This window comes from Corvus hawaiiensis, chromosome 1 (genome assembly GCF_020740725.1).
Source record: "Corvus hawaiiensis isolate bCorHaw1 chromosome 1, bCorHaw1.pri.cur, whole genome shotgun sequence".
Taxonomy (NCBI): Eukaryota; Metazoa; Chordata; class Aves; order Passeriformes; family Corvidae; genus Corvus; species Corvus hawaiiensis.
This window is the reverse complement of record NC_063213.1, coordinates 29,631,370-29,647,255: the sequence shown is the minus strand read 5'-3', so window position 1 is coordinate 29,647,255 and position 15,886 is coordinate 29,631,370. Positions and strand designations below refer to the sequence as shown.

At 35.6% G+C, this 15,886-nt stretch overlaps 1 protein-coding gene across 1 annotated transcript in view; it reads right to left on the bottom strand.

Annotated features, from left to right (window-relative positions):
- Positions 1-15,886, bottom strand: part of CNTNAP2 (contactin associated protein 2) — a 1,047,411-nt gene that overhangs the window by 324,064 nt on the left and 707,461 nt on the right. The window contains exon 12 of the mRNA XM_048297819.1: positions 6,931-7,050. Within this exon, the coding sequence (XP_048153776.1) occupies positions 6,931-7,050 (120 nt within the window). The remainder of the gene's footprint in view (positions 1-6,930; positions 7,051-15,886) is intronic.

Here is a 15,886-nt window from a genome sequence, read left to right as displayed (position 1 = left end):
TTACTCAAACCCTAACGTTATGACACCACATTTTTGTTATGAAACATTTCTGCTTAATGAAGTTACCAGGTGTTGATTTACAACCTCCCCCCAACCCTGCCAACATTCTATGTTTTTATATTATGATGAGCCCTGAGATTATTAAAACCTTCATCTCTGTGTGTAGGCTGTTTCTACAGCAGTGTATGTTTAAGTTTTGAACTTTATAAAATAAAAGTAAAAAACAATCTCACAATCACATGGCCCTTAAGCATGGTTTTGTCAGGCTATAGTCCTTTACTCTTCCATCCCTAAAAACCTTACAATATGACAAACTCAACATGCTGTGACAGAACACAGCAACAGACTCCTCTCACTCATCCCTTGCCATCGAGACAGCGGCTTTAACCAGTGAAACTCAAACAACTGCCAAGTACAAGGGTGCCTAACAACATCATGTTTCAATGATAACTTGAGGCAAATCCAACAAACCAAACAGAAGAACATCCTAATTTATTTCACAAGGACCCCAGACAGCAAGCTGCATATAATCAAGATGAGTCCAGGTAAAGGCTGACAACTACAGTCTGTCAACTGACTGAGGCTGAGTGGAAAGTTGTATCCAGATGGAAAAACAACCACGACCACTTTTGCAGCAAGTCAGCACTGTGTTCCACAGCATGGGGGAGAAACACACTTGTCAGATTTTTTGAGATACATTAAAGTACCACAACGAGCAAGAAAGCCAAACTTGGCATAAATTAAAAATAACAACAAAGAAAAAAGTTGATTACAAATGAAAATATGCACCAAGGAAACCTAGAATAGAAAGGACATGCCTTGTAAATAAGAGCAGATGAAAAATAAAATCAATGAACTAACGCTGAGATGCAGGATGCTCCAGTCAACTTGGCAGGCAAAGATGTAAATATAGTCTGTTCTGTTTCCTCAGGTTTCTCATGAGTCTACTATTTTACTCTGATGCTTGGAGGATGAACTCACCTTAGGAAGAAAATCTGCCTTCAGAGATGCTGCTCTAGACATGTTCCCCTGATGCTTGAATGACTAATATTTTCTTCTTTCCCAGTATTTTTTCTCCTTTCTTTATACAGAGAGTCTAGCTTGATAAGTCAAAACAACCAGAAACAGTGTCTTAAATGCCTTGATGATTTTCCCCTTCTTTTTAATTTTTTTTTCTCTTATGGTTGTTTCTGCTGTTGTTTCATCTGCAAGGAAACAAGCTTGGATACTCTCCAACAACAGCCCAAATTAATTTCAATTATTTGTTACTCTTTTTACCTCTCAAATGTAATTTTACCTTGCAAAAATGACTAACAGATGTTAAAAATGTTAAAAATGTTAAAAAGCCTCCAAAACCCCTCTACAATGGAAAGAAAAGTGCATGAGATGCTGTTAGAAATAAAGTCTTCATTTTACATGTAAGAATTGAGACAATGAAGCTGTTTTTCTCCCTCTGTTTTAGGCAAGAGATTCAAATTTTATTATAATAAGCTTTCTGCAGTGAGATTACACTAGACAAGGTCTCTATACTTTTATTGTCACTCAACAACTTAGCACTGCCCAATGACAAGATTTTGATTATTGCCTTTAAATATGCATCAATTAATTCTATTTTAGTTAACAACTAAAAAAAAATATTGACTCCTTCCTAAATCTTTACTTTATTGAATTAAATTACTAAAATTTTTGTTTCACATGTATTTTTTTATACACACATATATATAAGCATGAATAAAAGTTTTGGTACCTTGGAAGTTCAGTAATGCAGTTCTCAGGTAAGAATTCTCATCTGAAAGAACTGATTATATAGATATGAGCAATAGAATAAAACATTTAATTCTTCTGGGGCACTCAGTATACAATGATAGATGGCACATTTATATTCATGCCATATGTTTCTACCTATGTTATAGTATAAAGCACTCCAGTGACCCACTATTTCCATACAGAAGAGAGAAAAATCACAGGATACAGCAGTTGTGGTTGTTTAATGTCTGCTCACAAAGTCATTGCAGTAATTATTACATGTGCCACTTCTGTTAAAAAAAAATGAAGAGAGAGAGCAGAGAGGAAAGAGGAGAGTTGGTAGAGAAGACACCTCGTACATTTGACCTTAATGAGACAGGCTATGAATACTCATAATGATTTCTCAAACTGTTTGAAGATGAGCAGCTTGAGGCAAAAGAATTGTACTAGAAAGGAGACAGGCTAAGTACCACTCAAATGGAGTCATTATGCTTGCAGCTATTTGGATCCTGAAATGAGATAAAAGCTGCACCATGGAGGCATAAAGACTTCAGGACCAATAGAAAGAATTAACTGACATATCTTCTGGTAAAATACATTAGGAAACCTTTCAGTTCTACTTTGCATCAGTAGTCTAAGTGATGAAGCAGTAGAAACAGCAAGCTATGATTTTCCTATCCTCAGCTTAAAGCCTCAAGCAACTACAGGAGTGCTGATCTGCCTCTCCCACTGACATCCCCTACAGCCATTAGGATAAATAACTGAGCCCTTATGGTCCCTCTGCATTGTTCCTCTACTTATTCCTCACTCTAAAAATTCCTGCAGGACAACTGCACAAGGTAAGATCTTAATAATCTTACTCATCTGACACCTTTTCCTCATGCTCCTTGTACCAAACAGAGAAAAAAAGAAACATTAGAAAGAGGGAGTAATCAACTTATGTTTCGTGTCTTTCTCAATGGGACTGAAACTAAATCTGTCAGAGTAAAAGGAATTCAGGCCTAGAGATTAAGAAATTTTATACGGAGTATGGAATGAAGCTGCAATATACTCAAACTCTGCACTAACAAATTTAGGATATTAAGATATTCTAAAAAATATCTTAAAAGAGCAATTCTTTCCACTACAGCTACTGCTCTAATGACAATTAAGGAGAAAACAGGAAAGGTCAAACTGGATACTGAGAGAGTAGCCCTCCAACTTTGGAAAAAACAGTTGGAATGCAGAGTCTAACTTTGCCTGGTGGACCTGCCTCTGAAAGAGGCACTAAGATCTTGGTCTTAAGAGGACAGAGCTTTGAAAGAGTTCCCGGTTGACCTTAGCCACAAAAGAGGCTAAACTGAAAAGCAGTGTAATGGTTAAACTTCCTGCCATAACACAGCATCAAGGAATACTTTTCCTGTAAGTCCATTAATGTTAAAATTTCCAACTATCTACCTCTAAACATTTCCAATACTGTTTTTAAAAAAAAAAAAAAAAAAAAGCAAAGAAAATCTTCCTAAAATTTACATAGCTCCTATAGATAACTACTATTTGGAAAAGTGCACAACATGAGCAGCAATGCCCTAGATTTTGGAAAGCTGTTTGATTGCATCAGCAACAGACAGTTTGAAAGTGATTTCTCAAACATTTTCATTCCACTATGAAGACCTAAAATCTAAGTGCTTGGTTCCTCTTCACTATCAGAAGAGAGCTCTCAGTACACAGTTTATTTGGAGAAGACAAGGACAAGAGAATTGGAGGGAGGAGGTCAGGGATTTCTTTGAAAATAGTTTGTAGAGACCATGAACTGCTGTGGGGAGTACATGCAATTACATATTTCTGACTTTTACTCCACTATTGAATTACCAGCACATCTTAGAAACTAGAACAATTTTTGGTTACCACAGCAACATCTGTGAAGGGGCGGTCTTGTCATGACACTCGCCAGTTTACTAAATTAAGACACACTAAATTTGGATATGGATTATGCCCAGAAATATGCCCAGACAGCTGTCTTCTGCACCACAATTTTCTCTTTTTTTTTCTTTTTAATATTTTTTGGCATATTAGGGTACACTAATACTTTCTGACTATAGATTCTGTAAGTGAAATGCTGATATAATGATGAAATTATGACATTTGTGACTCAATATTTATGATACGGTATATTAAAGGGCTAAAGACCTAATTTCTCAACAGACAATTTCAGGGATTTTTGGGATATTGCCCTTGCCCAGAAGGGTTATAGTCAAGGGAGAGTTCAGCTTACTATCCCACTTTTTGCACCAACCAGTAAAACTATACTACAGGAATTGTGAAAGCAGTACATAGCTGTTAAGCCACCTTGTTTTGCAAAAAGATATTAACTTTGTCAATAACCCTAGCTTCGTGGACTTGCTTTGTCTAGGAATGGAACTAGCAAGTTGCACTTTACATTGCATTTTTAGTCATTAAAATGTTCTCTACTTGCTGGTTTCACCTGAATAAGAGAAGGCATATTTAAAATGTGCATTAGTATCTTGAGTAGTAATTTAATATAGAAGTTTTTGTTTAATATAGTGGAAGAATAGGAACATTTAGATTTAACTCTCAGACTAGAGATGAGAATATAGTTAAGGATGTCTGTATTAAAATAAAATATCACTACCTTGCCATATGAAGATTTTTTTCATTTAGTATACTCCACCTATGACTCAGTATAGCTAAATCTGCAGGTTACTTAGTTTTATGTTCACGAAAAAATATTTAATTGTAATTCAGCTAGTTTAATTTATTTTTTTCAAATATAGTTCTACCAATACCATAGACCTGCACAAGCTGGATACTAACATTTTTTGAGAATTCTGCTCTGATTCTAGCATGCTTTAGTACTGTTTGTTGTATGACAAGATATGTATCATCACTACAGAGTTCTACAGAACTGTGCTATTGAGGAAGCAAAGTCCTCAAGTAACCCCCTTTCCTTCACTAGTATGCATGTTGCTGGTAATACCCTATATAGATTCAGAAAAAGATTTATGGCGGTGTGAAATTTCTCCTAAAGTTGTAGCTCTTTACAGTCCAGTCTTAATGCCTCAGATGACCACGAATTAAAAGAAAATGAAAGCTACAATGTATAGGCACTACACAGTATGTACACAGGTGATGAGCTTTGCTCAGCTGAGAACAGCAGTCAGTTTTAGAAGCACAGATTAAAATTACTTTCCATCAATTTTCACATACCTCTCGCAGTTATTTGCATTGTAATGAAGAAATAGTTTTGTTAGGTCTTTATTTTTAAAACTGCAATATTTATATGGATATTAATGCAAATTGACTTTTTCTTGCAATATTTATATGGATATTAATGCAAATTGACTTTTTCTTGTAGGAAAAAGCTGCTGACGAGAGCGATCCAGTTAAAACAGAAAACTGCATTTTTCCACAGTGTGCATCATATCCAAGTGAAGGGAATGAGAACGAAATCATGTATCCTAGTATTCATGATCTCCTTGCACTGGTTAGGAAAAGGCCACATTTATGTACTCTGAAATAGTTTTGTAGATGAGAAAGGTTAGTAAAATGAAATTATTACTTTTACTTCTCTCTTTTTTTTTTCCAGTGTTGAAGAAGCTACTAGGACCTTCTGTTGTATTTTTATATTTAACACAAATGAGCAATGCTGCAGTACTGGATGGGTTTACTTTTCTGTGCCTAACACCGCTAGGGTGGTATATTTTTAATTTACAAATTTACCCTTGAAGAGTAAACAAAAGCTATAGCTAGCACTGAACACTCCAGTTCTGAGGAGCAGAAATCACTTAAATGACAGCATTCTCGGCCTTGTTTCCTGCAGTGCCTGCCTGATTAGTTACTGATGCTGTTCAAGGTGCTAGTTATGATTTAAAAAGCTCTAAATGGCTCAAGATCAGAAAGAGTGCCTTTACACGTGTCTCAGACCAGACTGGTTGGCCTGTCTCTCTAGTCCAAACAGGATTGACAGCACATCCAGATCTTAGATCAGGCTCCTTATTAGGTATGAATTTATTATACAAACACAGACATTAAAGGCAACATGAAACAATGGTATTCTCCTGTTCTCCAACAGGCTGTCTACCTATGATCTGGGGTTTGCTGCATGTGCCATGTATCCCTTCCCAACTCTCCCATCCAAGTTGGATAAAATCCATTCCACAGGGATATCCTACAGATATGCCCAGGTTTCTGCCTCCAGAAGAGTTGTGGGAGCTTCAGCACCTGTGATCTCTAAAAAGTCTGATACACTATTTCAACCTATAGTAGTGCCTTCACCTTCATGTTGGTGTTGATGGAGTTTGAGGACTCAAGCTTGTGCCAGATTTTCAATGCAAACAGAATGAAATTTGAACTTCTGTTAGGCAGACACTTGGGGAAAGTCAGAGTATTTGTTTGTTTTATCAGCTACCCAATATTTCATATCAGAAAAAGTGCAGAGACAATTGCTGTGCATTAACAGAACAAAGAAATAATATATTCTCAGTGCAGAAAATTGCCCTGTTTTTCATTATCAAATTTTCCTGCCTTAGTCATGGCAATGCAGATGACTAAGTTTGGATACTTTTTGTAAGAATACAAAACTAGTCTTAAAAGCATAAAATAATACATGTAACAAAATCAAAATAAGTTAAACTAGCTATATATATTATCTCCAGAGCTTAACTGGTGTTAGAAGTACATATCTAGTTTAAAAGACAAAACAGACAATAAAGAAAACTCAATTTTTTTGGTTTTTTTGTAATTAATTTCTATTCCCTGCTTGTGGTTGTAAGCTGCCTTCTACAATACCCCATGAACCACAGATACTACTGAACTCCACTATGTTGATATAAAACAGTTTTGGTAAATTGCCATATCTATCTACTTTTTCTTTATGTTCCTTAAAAAAAAAAAAATTAAATGATGCAATACTGAGGATACCAAGACCTATTAAGATTAATAGGTGCAATTTAAAAAGCTGATTAAATGGATTAACTACTGCCTTGCTCAGACTATCTTGAATGGTGGCTGCAGATTTGATGATCCCTCTCATGAAAAGCTCCCAGTAAATATTTTTCTTTTTACAATAAATATGAACTATGAACGCTCTCTTTCTGCTAGCTACATTTGAAAAAATAAAACCCAGAACAAATCCCACAATCCCCCCAACTCCCAAACCAACTGAATTAGTAAATACAATGCAGTTACCTGTCATGTTGCAGTACACTTTCAAAGGTCCCAGTGTCCCACTGCCATCTGGATCTATCCAGTAGTAATTTGAAGTTTTGCCCAAGTGTTTGTATGCTTCACAAGAGAGTTCGTAAATAGCTGAAATGAAATCAAACAGAGCAATAAGAATCTTTGTAACTTGGGGAAAAAAATCTGTAAGGACAATTAATTGATCCTGTTTATATATAAAGAAATGTACCTTTGACATTAAAGCAATGTCACTGATGTTCACAGAAAACAAAGTATTTCCAAAATTGTAGAAGTGATTAAAAGCTCGAGGCACATAATTTCTTTTTTTGTAATGTGAGAGAAAGCCAGAATAGGAAGAGCTATTGTAACAACTTGGGGAGAGGGAGGAACAATAACACTTTTTCAAGAGTATATTTAAACCATTTTGACAGTATAGTTCGTACCTTTGTTTATAATCTTTTTAAAGTTTCTATCACTGCTATTGATACAACATACTTTTACCCTTAAGCTTTCTTTCAAGAGATACACTAAAAGCTTATGAGTTTTCTCTCTGTAAATTTTGTAATTGTCCATGTTTTATTACAACTCAGAATAAAACTGAGTTTCATAATTGTGAAATTTCTCACTACATGTAATACCTGTCTACACAGCTGTGCAGTTACTCTTTTACATACATACAGAACTAATGCTCTGTTCCAGCAAGCTCTGAAATGTCACAATATTTGCTGGAATAAGTTTAATTGATTTAACCAAGAGGTTTGGTTAAATTTTTCCTTGAATACTGCTTTCTAATTCAAGTCATAAAATTGTTTGTCTAATTGTGTTATAATGAATAGCTCAGAGATAATAATAAGCATTGTAGATAGAATCTGTTCTAGTAATTCCCATATTTTCTTAGAAATGTACAATTTTTACAAAGTTATGTGCATTAAATATGAAGAAATAATTTTATGATAAGTAAAAAGTAAAACTGATAATTTATATAAATTGTTGTGTGTGTACAAATGTATAAAAGTGGTCAATTATATAAATATTTTCCTAGGCAATCTTAAAAAAGGAATGTGTAATGTGGCTTTGTTTTTAAGGACCAGATGGCACAGCTTTTTTGTTTGGAATCAATCAATCAGCTGCTAAAAGAAATGAAATGTTTGTTTAACCAGACTTCATATCCACTCTAAAAATTCATCTAATTTGCTGGCAATTCTTGCAAGCAATGTCCTTGCTAAGACTGGCTTTATTTCAAATGTCCATAAGGACGAGCTGTTTTGCTGGGCTCTGATGGTGTTGAGTGACTGATCACATACACATTTAAAGGCCTCTAACCAAATAACAAGACATGAGAAGGAAAGAGGAGTTAAAAAAATGTCAAATGTTGATGTGGCTCAAATGCAAAACTAAAGGCTGTTATCTATCTACAATTTCCTTGTGATGCTATAAGAGAAGGAATTTCCTGGAATGTTTTATGTGTTCATTAGAGGATATAAAGTCAATTTCATACAAGTAGATGACACTTTAATTAAATTGTGAAACATTCTAAGGCATTTTCCCTTTCTCCACAAACAAAGGTCAACATATTCTTTCATTATCAAGGAGACTCTGTGTCTGTTTTCAGACGCTTAATGCAGAATTCATAAGGAATTCATAACCTATTTTTTTCAGAAGTATTTCCCTCACTCTCTACACGCTACCTGAACAAAATTAAAAAATACTAACTCCATCAATGTATAATTGTTGTGATACCGAGTGGCAAATTTTAATGGATGCACTCCAGTTCAAGTCAAGAAGATAAGAAATACTGTTTGTGATCTCGCTGAAATATTGTGTTTTCATTTTCTAAACTTTTTCAGAAAACCAGGGTAACTTTGTCTCTAGTAAGCAGACCTTTATGTAAGGCCATATGACATTTTTATCCAAGTTGCTACTTTCGAGAACACAGGCCAATATTTGTACAGAAATACTGCTACAACTCAGAAAACAACATTAAAGAGTGTTATATGGAAGTAAAATGTTTTTATAGAAAATTAAGGGGTTTAGATACAACAACCTTCTTTCTCTTCTTCTGGAATGGGAGAAATAGAAAGTGGTATGTGGGTATTAGTTTTATAGCACAGAAAAGGCTGCTTTTTAATAAGTCAGATCTGTCAAACTTCAAAATTATGTTGAACACTAAATAATAGAAAGTAGATCGTTCTTCAAATGAAGACAAAAGAGTGGGATATTCTAAACTAATTCCACTTTGAAAAGTGTTCTTATGAGTGTGTGATGGTTTTCTGGGAGGTATTATGCACATGTATAGAATCCTAGAATTATTAAGGTTGGAAGAGGCCTTTAGGACCATCATGTTTAACAATCAACCTATCACCACCACCAAGTTCACTACTAAACCATGTCCTCAGAGTGCTGAATCCACAGGTTTTGTTGAAGAGCTCCAGGGGTGATGACTCCACCACTTCCTGGGCAGTCTGTTCCAATGATTTACAACCCTTTCTGTGACTTTAAACCCCCTGGAACAACTTGAGGCCTTTTATGTAGATGCATAAACATCTTAAAAATGGGAATAAACAAAAGTGAAAAAGTAGGTTCCAGTGCAGTAAGCAGTAACATAAATCACTTCACAGGAACATAGGAACAAAATGAAGGGACAAGTGAATCTCATACACTGACAAAGTAACCAGTAATTAAAGTGCAATAGGAAACAGCAGTCATGTTCTGGTGTATGAAGAAAACTGGTGACAGAAAGATCTTATTTTTGACTTTGGATGACAAAAGGTAGCCACTTACATAAAGAAAAGAACAAAAGCAGCAAGCACCAGGCAGAAGGCAACTCTGAAGTGGAGGAAAGTAAGACATGATACCACGATGTCAAAGTGGATGAAGGAATAGAAAGGAAGACAGCACAGGATCACCTTATAAGCTACTACTCGCTTTTGTAAACATTGCACAAAAAGATCAGTAGTGTGTAAGACAAAAGGAGGACAGGTAAAAATAGAAATTAAGAAACTCAAAGAAAACTTAGAGTAGAAGAAAGGACAAACATTTAAGGAATACTGTTTTAGAAGTCACCCAAGCACACTAAAACAGAGAAGAAAATGAAAACAAAATACAAAGAAGAGACCATGGCAGAATCAAAACAGCTTAAATGAGAAGACTGATAAAGGTTATAATAAAAAAGCAAAAAAATCTAACTGAGCTAAGAAAAGGCAAGTAAGCAAAATGCAAGATTTGGATATAAATTTTACAGTGTTCACATGTGAATTAGGAGAAATGGTTGCATATATCCACATACAGAGGAGGCAGAGGGAGAGAGGGAAGGGCTGATTCTGTCTGGAAGACAGGAAAGAAAATAAACAAACAAAAAAGAGGAAGAACTAAGGACACAAGGGCAATAGATTTTTGCTTTTCTAGCTAGTAGAAGTGAAATGCCAAAAATGTATATTTGCTTTCTTGGTAGCTGGTCCAAACATACAACATATGTAGTCTTAAGGGACTTCAGAAGAGTATTAAACCTCAAAACCTTCCAAGCTAAATGTAACACTCACATGCACCCTGATGACCAGGTAAGCTATTTCTAGCATAATAAATCCAGTTGTCAGTTTGTTAGGATTCTTTAAAGGTCACTTATATTCTTTCTGAGGAGAATAGGGGGAAAAAAAACCCTCCCTACAAACAGCTTCTTCACTCTTTACATGCTTTCATATTACATCAAAAATTGTCTACAAGCCACAACAGGTGAGAACCTGGTCAGAACAGTGATCCAAGCTCTCAGAGTCAGGAAAAAAGTGTGCACAAAAGGAATCAAAACTAGGAAGAGAAGAGCACCAAAAAATACAATAGCCTTTTAAAAGTTTAATCTCCTGAATAATACAGATCAAACTGAGACCACCAAATAAATTTCATGATAAAATTTGAAAGGGTTTTCTGTGTTCTAACATGAAAATAAAAAGTTTTAAAGCCAAAACCATAAAAAATAATAAATTTCACTATAAATTTTGGTGTGAAGCATCAAGCTTCTCTAAGCTTCTTAGTCTAGGCAGAAAATCCAGTCATTTTAATTAGCTAACAAATGCAACTATGAATGCACTTTGAAGTTCACCATTGACTAAGCTAACATTCACAACAGTGGATTTGAATGAGCATGGCTTGAGAGAAAAAGTATCTTTTCTTAGAAAGGCTTCATTAGGTAAGTAGGCTAAGGGGAAACAGCCTAGTGTGAAACAAATACAACAAACCTTGTAGCTATACAGACTTAAAGAGCATTTTTATTGCTTCTTTTCTTCATGGGTTCAGAACACCAAAGGGGAGGTGTTAATGGACGAGGAAGACAACACTAATTTCTGAGTTTTTAGGATCCTCTATTTTAAACATTAGAGGAAAAGCAAATAGTTCAAAAAAGAGTTTACAGAATAGCTTTTTCTGGCTCAAGACTGTTAGTCAAAAGTTGGAAAGAACCAACACCTCTTAGATTCCAGTGGCCCTTAACTGATTGAGGGAAGCAGATGTTCTCACTCCTGTTTTACTTTCTGACTGGTGTAAAGATCAAGGGATAATTTTCCTGCACAGGTGGCACAGCTGCTGGCTATCTCCAAAAAGCAGAATAGCTGAATGACAAAAAGGATTTAGAAATTCTGTGGCCCTATATGATATTGCCATAAAATTTCATTAGCACCTAGGTGAACTACAGTTTTTCCATCACTATGCGAAAAGGCAGCTTTAATTTTAGGGCTGACAAACAGCATCCTTTTATAAGTGCAAAGCTCATTATAAATAGATTACCTAGCGTGGCCGTCTGCACTATGTGACTCAATGAATGTGTTGCAATACATTTTGTTTCTGTCAGTGAGTATGGTTGCTGCAGGGAATAAACTCCTTTAAACACCTGCTAATATAGGAGTAAATCTCAGCTTTGCAGGAACATAGTAAAGGTGTAGATACAGAAATATGGATGGAATTAACTGACAGCACAAGTGACAAAAACAGGCAGTGCATCAGATCTACAAAGTCCAGCTATGTCTCTCCCACACTTTCAACTTCTTGGAAAAATACTGAAAGCTAAATATACTGTGAGGTGCTTGGGTTTATGTCACTCAAACTGGTTTCAACTCTTGATCCCTGAAAGCACAAACACAAAAGAAGGGGGAAAAAACTCCAAGCTTACCCAAGAAATAGCTGCACACTGAAATGTCATACCTGAAGTTTATTTTAAAAGAATAAAATAAGATTTGTTTCTTTGTTATAACATATATTCAGAAGATAATTGGAAAATGGAAAATGTTAAAAAATAAATTTTTATACATCAATAGATGTACACTGCAAGCTCCTGCTCTGTCAGCAGAATTTTCTTTCTGTGCACATCCACATTAAACCTATACTCATCCCTCACTCATTCCAATTCTATATGGTGGAGAAATGATGTCTTACTGTTCTTTTAAAATAGGTTAAGAGAACTAGATATTTCATCATAGTCAAAGCAAGATACACATGAGAGAAAAAAACTCTCCTGTATTCTGACAGAAAGAATACACAAAGCTGCTGGGTTGCTGTACTAGTTCAAGTATATTAAAAATTTTTTAAAAAACTCCACAAAAAGCCAACATGATGCAACTCTACTTCAATGATCTTGCTATTTTGTGGGACAATGTCTGCAATGGTCAGAACCAAACCTTATGTCTGCTGTTTTTTTCAAGTCTGGATATAAAAATTCTGTAGTTTGGAACTCATCCCTATGACGCCTAAGAACAGGAAAAGTAAAACAAATTTGAAAATTCATTCTTCAGTTATAGTTAACTTAAACATATGTGCTGTTAAAGTCAGACAAAAATAAGTGTGAACAAGTATTTACTTTTACACCTCACACTGTGAGAAGTAATCCTTTCAGATATGACTTTGAGAGGAAGTGTTCTCTGAAGCAGCTTTTACCATGTTCCCAAATGTTAGGTGTGCCCTTGTTCATTTGTTGTTAGAAAAGAAAATGTGGTTGGAAACTTCTGCTGAACATTCCTGGGTTTGGCCTCTCCACCTTTTTAGGCTGCCAGTTTACAGAAGCTCACAACCCCTTCAGCTATGAGAGCTCAAATCAAAAATTAATTACAAATCAAAACCCAAGGACAATCACCCACTACCAGCATCCAAAAAACTCAGTCAAACTGTGACAGAAGAAGGAAACGGAAGCTAAGGAAAAAACCATCACCATTCTGGTACAGAATTGCATATGTATCTAAAAATTCTTTGAGCTACTTGAACACAATTCTATTTATCGTTCTAAGCGTATGCGCACTCATCTAAAAAAAGAGCTCCAAAACATTAAAAACACCTAACACCATCTGGTCCTGCACAGAAAAGGTTCTAAGGTAACCAAGACCTCTGTTTTAGGATTTTTTTCTTGTCATTTTTACTTATACACAATAATCTTAATGTAAAAAATTAAAAAGGTAATGAAACACTTGGTTTACTTTCTACATACTGCCAAAGACCCCTTTTAAAAAGTCCTTCTTGATTAAAAAAATCTCGAAAATATTTGTTAAAATAACACTCCCCTAAATAAAAGGTGGCAGTGAAGAACAACAACAAAATCCTAACTGGAAAAAAAAAAAAAATTGTCTTGCAACCCTAACAGTAGTTCTTCTTGATGGTCATGATGGACTCTTAGAAAGACCTTTCTAAGAGAACTTTCTGCAGGACCAGAAGACCACTAAACATCAGGTACTTGCAGCTAGGATACCCCTGTAAAATTAGGTTACCTTGATGAGGAAAACCACAGGAAGCAGCACTTTCAGCAAAATATAGGGCTCTAGTGGTACAAAGCTGTAATACCTTAAAGGCTGCTGGCCCTCACAATGAAGGAAGCAGCTGTGGCTGCTCACCTGGACAGGCCAGAGCAGTAGGAACATGCCAGCACACTTAGCTGGCTGCAATAGTGAATTTCTGTGCCCAGTCTATGAGCATTTGGAAACTGCACCTGGATGTGTCAGCAACTGCAGTGAAGTTCACGTCCAGGAAGAAAACTGAGCTTCCAAATGAACTGCAGCTTTATGCACATCCTAAATCCGGTGTGTACCTAAATTGTACTTAAAAAGATTAATTTTGACATCTGAAATGGAATGTACTGTGATGCCTAAGGGAATTCCAGAAATTTCTTTTTGAAGAAATATAACTATTCTAGGCACAGTTACAGTTCATTCAGTTACAACCAAATTATTTTCCGGGCAAAAAACAAGGAATAAAAGAGTGTCCCAATGTGATATGCCCTTGCCAGTGCAATATCACCTCATTATTAAAGACAGTGGAAAACAGAAAACCTGCTTTTCCTGACTTCATGTATAACTGAAAATTTGAGTAAACTAAAACCTCTAAAGCCCTGAGAGTAATACTTACAATTTGTGTGCTCATGTTGCATCTACAAGAATACTAATTCTACTCTGTTCTTAAAGAAATGTTGCTATACATGAACAGCCACTCAACAAAAAATACAATTTTCACATATAAGGGCCATTAGGCAGTTGGTAAATTTCACTGTACTATAAGAGAATTGGAGAAAATTGGATGGTACCATGAACAAGTCCACCAAATCACAGCTGTATATGACATGGCACATGCTTTAGCCACTGATTTTTCCAGTTGTAGTAAAACCTGGATCAAGCCCTATTTCTCAGCCATGAGCAGGCTACATCCTCAGCCAGAAGTTGAACTGAGCTACTGCAGTCCCAGAAGCACAAGCAAAACCAACCCCTGGCATCTTCAAATACCTTCCCAGTGAAACTGAGATCTGTTTTTTTTTTTTTTTCTGGGTTATCATCATTTTAGGGGCCCTTAGTTTGCTCTCACAGCTAGCTAGGACAAGCACATGAATTCTAAGAGCTCAAAGCTTCATCCTTTCACTGTCACTACATGACATTAACAAGAGTCTTTTCCACACCACACAACTATTTTACTCATGACAGTTCAAATACTAGTTAACTTAAAGCCCAAGGGTTCAGTTCTCTTACCCTCAACATCACATTAAATAAATACTGAATCATTCTACAAGATTATTCCTGGAAAAAGTAGTTAAATTACTCAATTTATGTTTGAAGAAATAAGTGCTGAGGTAAAAAGCAGAACCTATTTTGTGGTCATAATTAGTATAACAACAGAATTGCATGGCTGTGGTAAAACCTCAATATAATCTAATCCACCTCCCTAAAAAGCTCAACTACATCCATGTATCATTCCTGACATATTCCTGTTTAAAATTATGTAAATTCCTTGACACACCAAGGCAGCGTAGAGCTCCACCAGCCCTTCAGCATCAGCATTTGTCCTACTCTACACTGTGGGGCTGTTCTGCTGGAATTTAAACTCATCATTTCTCTTTCTATTCACAATGAATTTGGAAGATAAGTTATTGCACTCCTCCTTGCAGCCATCTTTTGTCTATTTGCAGACATGAATCTCTTCTCTACATTAAAATGGCCAAGTTTGTTCATTTTGACCACTGGTTTTCTAGGTGCTCAATTATCCTCTCTCTTCTCTGGACTCTCCAATTTTTTCACGAAGCACAGCATATGAGAGTGGAAAACGGTCAGTACAGCCAGATTAATTTGCACATTCCACAAACTATACTTCTGTTAATTCATCCCTAAATGATGTATTCTTTATTTGCAGGATCGTAAGCAATGAGCTTCAAGGCAAATCAGTCATTAATAACCACCACTTCTACAAAACTGAATACAAAAAATGAAACAAAAGTCAGCAGTTTTTCTCAGCCATTGCTTCTACAATTGATTAATCCCCCTAAGCATAGTCCTTCTAATGCTCAGTTGCTTTGCAACTCCAAATTCCTAAAATAGCTTCCCAAAGGAAAAACATTCTTCTATTTTGTATGTGTACATAATAGTATACATATAATATTATATACATATGGATTATGTACTATATGAATAAAAATATTATATAAATAGCAGAGAGGGGTTTTTTGTTTCTTTTTTCT